The sequence below is a fragment of the Pteropus vampyrus genome, unplaced genomic scaffold (assembly GCF_000151845.1).
Source record: "Pteropus vampyrus isolate Shadow unplaced genomic scaffold, Pvam_2.0 Scaffold86, whole genome shotgun sequence".
NCBI lineage: Eukaryota > Metazoa > Chordata > Mammalia > Chiroptera > Pteropodidae > Pteropus > Pteropus vampyrus.
In genome coordinates this window covers 4,480,433-4,484,877 of record NW_011888867.1, presented here as the reverse complement: position 1 = coordinate 4,484,877, position 4,445 = coordinate 4,480,433, and the positions used below count along the sequence as shown (strand labels likewise).

General features: G+C 43.4%; 1 protein-coding gene across 2 annotated transcripts in view; it reads right to left on the bottom strand.

Annotated features, from left to right (window-relative positions):
* Positions 1-3,912, bottom strand: part of EXOSC10 (exosome component 10) — a 21,822-nt gene extending 17,910 nt beyond the window's left edge. For both annotated transcript variants that reach the window (XM_011363562.2, XM_011363563.2), the window contains exons 1-4: positions 3,754-3,912; positions 2,031-2,167; positions 1,233-1,356; positions 174-278 (exon numbers count right to left, since the gene is read on the bottom strand). In XM_011363562.2, coding sequence (XP_011361864.1) covers positions 174-278; positions 1,233-1,356; positions 2,031-2,167; positions 3,754-3,864 — 477 coding nt within the window. In that variant the 5' untranslated portion in view covers positions 3,865-3,912. The remainder of the gene's footprint in view (positions 1-173; positions 279-1,232; positions 1,357-2,030; positions 2,168-3,753) is intronic.
* Between the last annotated feature and the right edge of the window lie 533 nt (positions 3,913-4,445).

The window sequence follows — 4,445 nt, the reverse complement described above, 5'->3', positions numbered from 1 at the left end:
GGGGTGATGCTAGTGCTGGGGAGCAGCTGCAGATACAGATGAAGCTTCTCGCAATGGCCTGCTGCTCACTTCCTGCTGTGTGGCCCAGTTCCTAACAGGCCACGGACTGGTATTGGTCCATGGCCTGGGGGTTGGGGACCCCTGGTCTAGTGAATCTAAAAAGGAGCTCTCACCTTACGGTTCCAACTGGATACTATTGTTTTGGGGACCTGCAATCCTGCAGGAAGGACAGGCTGCTGATTCTTATTCACGCCTGATGCTTCATCCAGTAAAATACCCTAAGAGTGGAAGAGATATTAGTTTAGTATCTTCCTTTCAAGGTTAACAAAGTTAATTATCTACAATTTTAAAGAAATATTTTCAGAGAATTATATGCGAGGATACATAAGAGTGGATAATAAAAGATAGGGAAGTTATCAGCTACTCCTAATCTTTATTCAACTCTCTTTATACTTCTGAATTGGGCTGAAAATTCGAAACTGATTTAACAGTGTGATGTTGCTCAACAAAATTAAAAAGACCCTAGACTACATGTATTAAACATAGAAGGATGGCATTGAGATCGAGAACGAAGGGTGCCCTGATCTGCTCTGGAATGTAGAAGTAGATGTGGAGTATCAGTTTGGGCACAACTAACAGAAGTGCACCCAGGTGACAAACAGCAGCATGGCAGGCCTTGAAATCATAAAATAGAAGAAATCACTAAAAGATCTGTGGGCATTCAGACTTGCAAGAGATGACTTCATGGGACAGGAGGGCATGATTTAAATACCTGCAGAACTGACACACGGTTGAGTTTGTTTTGGACGACCTCACTGTATGTCTGTAAATACTGTTCTGCTGCAGAATTAGGCATAAATAGGACAGTAAGCCAGATGGAATGGTCTACGTGAGAGCTGGGTTGTTTAGCAGATTGTGAATAATAGTAAACGCTGACTAAATTTTGGTTGGGCTCTGTATTCAGAAGCCTCTTCTCTTGCAGGCAGATTTATAATAGGTATTTTAAAAAATTGGATTCCACTAGGCAGTGATATTTTCAAATGATATAGCTGAAGATAACTGTGTTATCTGGGGAAAAAGAAGCCAACTATCAGAAGAGAGGAATGTGTTACATGTAAGAAACATAAAACTGTCCTTTCATTTCCTAAGGTACTTGGGTTTCTTTTTCATATTTTAATAATACAAAAGCTCTTCCTTTGTTAGCTATCTTAAGAGGAAGGTGAAGTACTCACCACTCTTTCCAGAATAACGTCATTGGTATCAACTAGCAAATCAAACTTGTCCTCCAATTCGGTCACTTTCTTTCGATCCTTAATGTTGCTTCGACACCCATGGTATTGCATCACCCTACTCATGCTAAGGACAGGAAAACCAGCATTAGTTTGTATACTTTGATTCATTTGTTTACAATCTGGGAGAAGGCTCGAAAGGCTTGGCTAAGACTCTGCAATACTTTATGATCAAACTAATAAAACGTGGACCCTTCCGGCCAAAATCATTGAGTGGCCTTGGGCAATTCACTAAATCTCGCTAAGGCTCATCTGTTAATTGAAGGAGTGAAAAAAATTACCTCAAAGCTTCCTTCAAATTCTAAAAAATATATAATACTATGTAAACAATGTACTTTGCATTCATTGTTTTAACATGAAATCTAAAACATTCCCTAATTCTGTCCTGGAACAGCTAAACAAAATCCAAGTTTGTGTACTGTCTGTCCTAATACACTTATCAGAAAGCTAATATTCGTGACTCCACAAGTTGTATGAGAGAATCTTGGACTAGGTTTTCAAGTCCTATATTAATTCAAAAAGATTCATTATCTATAGGTATAAGAGTCAATATATTTTAAAAGTTAAACTCAAAATTTACCAAGTAATGTTTCTCTAATGAAAATCCATTGTCTCATTTTTATATTCCATAGCCCTTTATAGCACAGAAAATTATGGTAAGAAAAAACAAATTTCAGGAAACATTATCTACTTCTTTATATTTATTTCTTTCAACATTAGAAAACAATATATAGTACTTACCACTGAAGCAACCTATCTCCCTGTGTTTCACAAAATGCCTGGAAGCCAGGAAAACTTCGATAAAAATCATACTCGTCGCCAAACTGTGGTAGGCCCCCAGATGCCTTGGTGACTGCCACCACTGACCCAAGAGCAAACTGTCAAAACCAGAAAACGAGCATGTTTTGAACATGTATTCCTCATTCATTCAGCAACTATTTTTTTCAACATCTACTAGATAATGAAGATATCCAATCTCACAAATATTCATTTAGTGCCAATTTTAGCCCAGGTTCTGAGCATACAATGGTAAACATGAAACCACGTTCTGGAGCTTACTTGGGAGAGTGAGGAGAGGAAGAACAAATACATATATAAAACGACTAATATTCAAACAGCCTGGGTTTGAATCTTGGCTCTGCTACCTATTAACTGTGATCTTGGGCAAGTTATTTCATTTACTTGGACCTTAGTTTCCTTCTCTGAAAAACAGCATTATAAAAGTGCCAACCCTACAGAGTTGTCGAGAGGATTAAATGAGCTAATAAATCACTTTGGATAGTGCTCGACACATAAGTGCTATTATTATTACTACTCAACTTCAGATCCATGAGTTTTCTACAGGAATTTATTTTGTGTTTTCATTTGGGTGAGCATCACCTAAAAACAATATAAGAATATTCTAGATCCTTTGGCTGACCAACTGATAACGCCTACCGCCCACAACTGGACTTATGTTTATGGTTTGGTCAGTGTCAAGCAGCCCTCTATTTTAATTGTTATGTGGTAATGAGAAAAAAATCTGAAGTGGCTGTCCTAGATGGTTGGTCATGTGAAAGCCAAATGACTTCACTGTGAGTTGTGTAATAGAAGTTTTCCAAGAAAAGAGAAAGGAGGTGGGAATTTGAGTTATGGTGGGGTACTTGGTAGCTTGTAGCATGAACGCACCCAATCAGGACCATGGCTAGTGGTCGAGAAACTATTCAGAGACAAATAAATTAATAATAGCATCTGCAAATAATAAATTAGATATATGAGTGGAATTTTGGGAATATGTAGTGCAAAATTACAAGCTATTTTAGTTTCACGGTTTTTAAGAGGTATGCATGAGGTGTTTAAACTTAGTTTTATGTTTCTATATATTGAAGCTAAGCTACACAAAAAATTTAAATGAACCCTGTGTTCCTTAGACGTGGCATTGATAAACGTTCTATGGTACCTACAGGAAGGAGATTCGGTAGCAGCTTTAACAGGTGACATTAAAACCCAGTTTGGGGGATTATGTAGAACACTACGGGAGAGGCAAGAGGCGCCATCTCGGCCGCGGGAGGGGAAGATGCAGGCAGGGATGGGAAACATAAAGGAGCCGAGCGAGCCCCTCCGCACTTGGTTGGGTGGTTCAGGCCTGCGCAGGGGTTGAGGTCGCGAGTGCTGGGGCATCAACGCGACAAAGAAGCCCTTCCTAGTGTGGAGAGGGCTCTCCACACTAAGGGCTGCATGGGCTCAACTCGGGGAACGAGGAGGGTCCTGGGATGCGGGGCGACCCTCAGTGCCCGCGTGCGAGGCCCCGCCCCCGGAGGATGAAGTGAGACTGCGACCGGCGCGGGCAACTGCGCCTCGACCCCAACCCCGGGGCTCCTGAGCGGTGCGCGCGCGGCCGGGCGGGCGGCTGCCAAGAGGTCCTGGGCCCGCTTCCGGCCGATCGCGGGCTGCTCCCGGTGTCCCGGAGGCCCCGGGAACTCACCTTCACGAAGCTGTCTGCGTCCGGAAATCCCGGCAGCACCATCTCTTCGTCGGACTTGGCCGCGCTCGTTGCCGACGGGGCCTTGGATTCTCGGGGGCTGGGAGGCGCCATATTTCCGGCCTGCACGGCTCTTCTCGCGAGAGCGCCCGAGTCGACGGGACGTGCGTGCACTACGCATGTGCAAAGGCCTTTTTAGGGGAGTGTAAGGTAGGGTGTTAGCCACGAATGCTCCACGTAGAGAACTACATTTTTCTTTAACCTCCTGTTGTATGACCCCCAACCAGTGATTTAGTGTAAGACCCGGAGGACCCAATTAATCCTCATATTTGAAGCCAGCTCCTCCCAAGCTCTGGATCCGTGCCTCTCTGCCGACTTGATCTTGGCTCCTGCAGTTAATCCCCTCTCTGCCTCGTCTGTTTTCCCTGGCCACAGGTTCATTCCTTACGGCTTACACGTATGTTGGCATCTCCCGACGAAAAAGACAAAACAAAACACCACCCTACACTTCCAGCCTCCATCACATTTCTCTTGCTTCTTGTAGGCAATGCACTACTGGAAAAGGCATACATGCTCCCAGTGTACTTAACCTCCAGTGCCTTCTGACTCCTCCAATCACATGTTCCTCTCCATCTACACTGCCGGAACCACTCTTGTTTAGGCATATTGTGAGAACTCAAAGCATTTGCTAACTG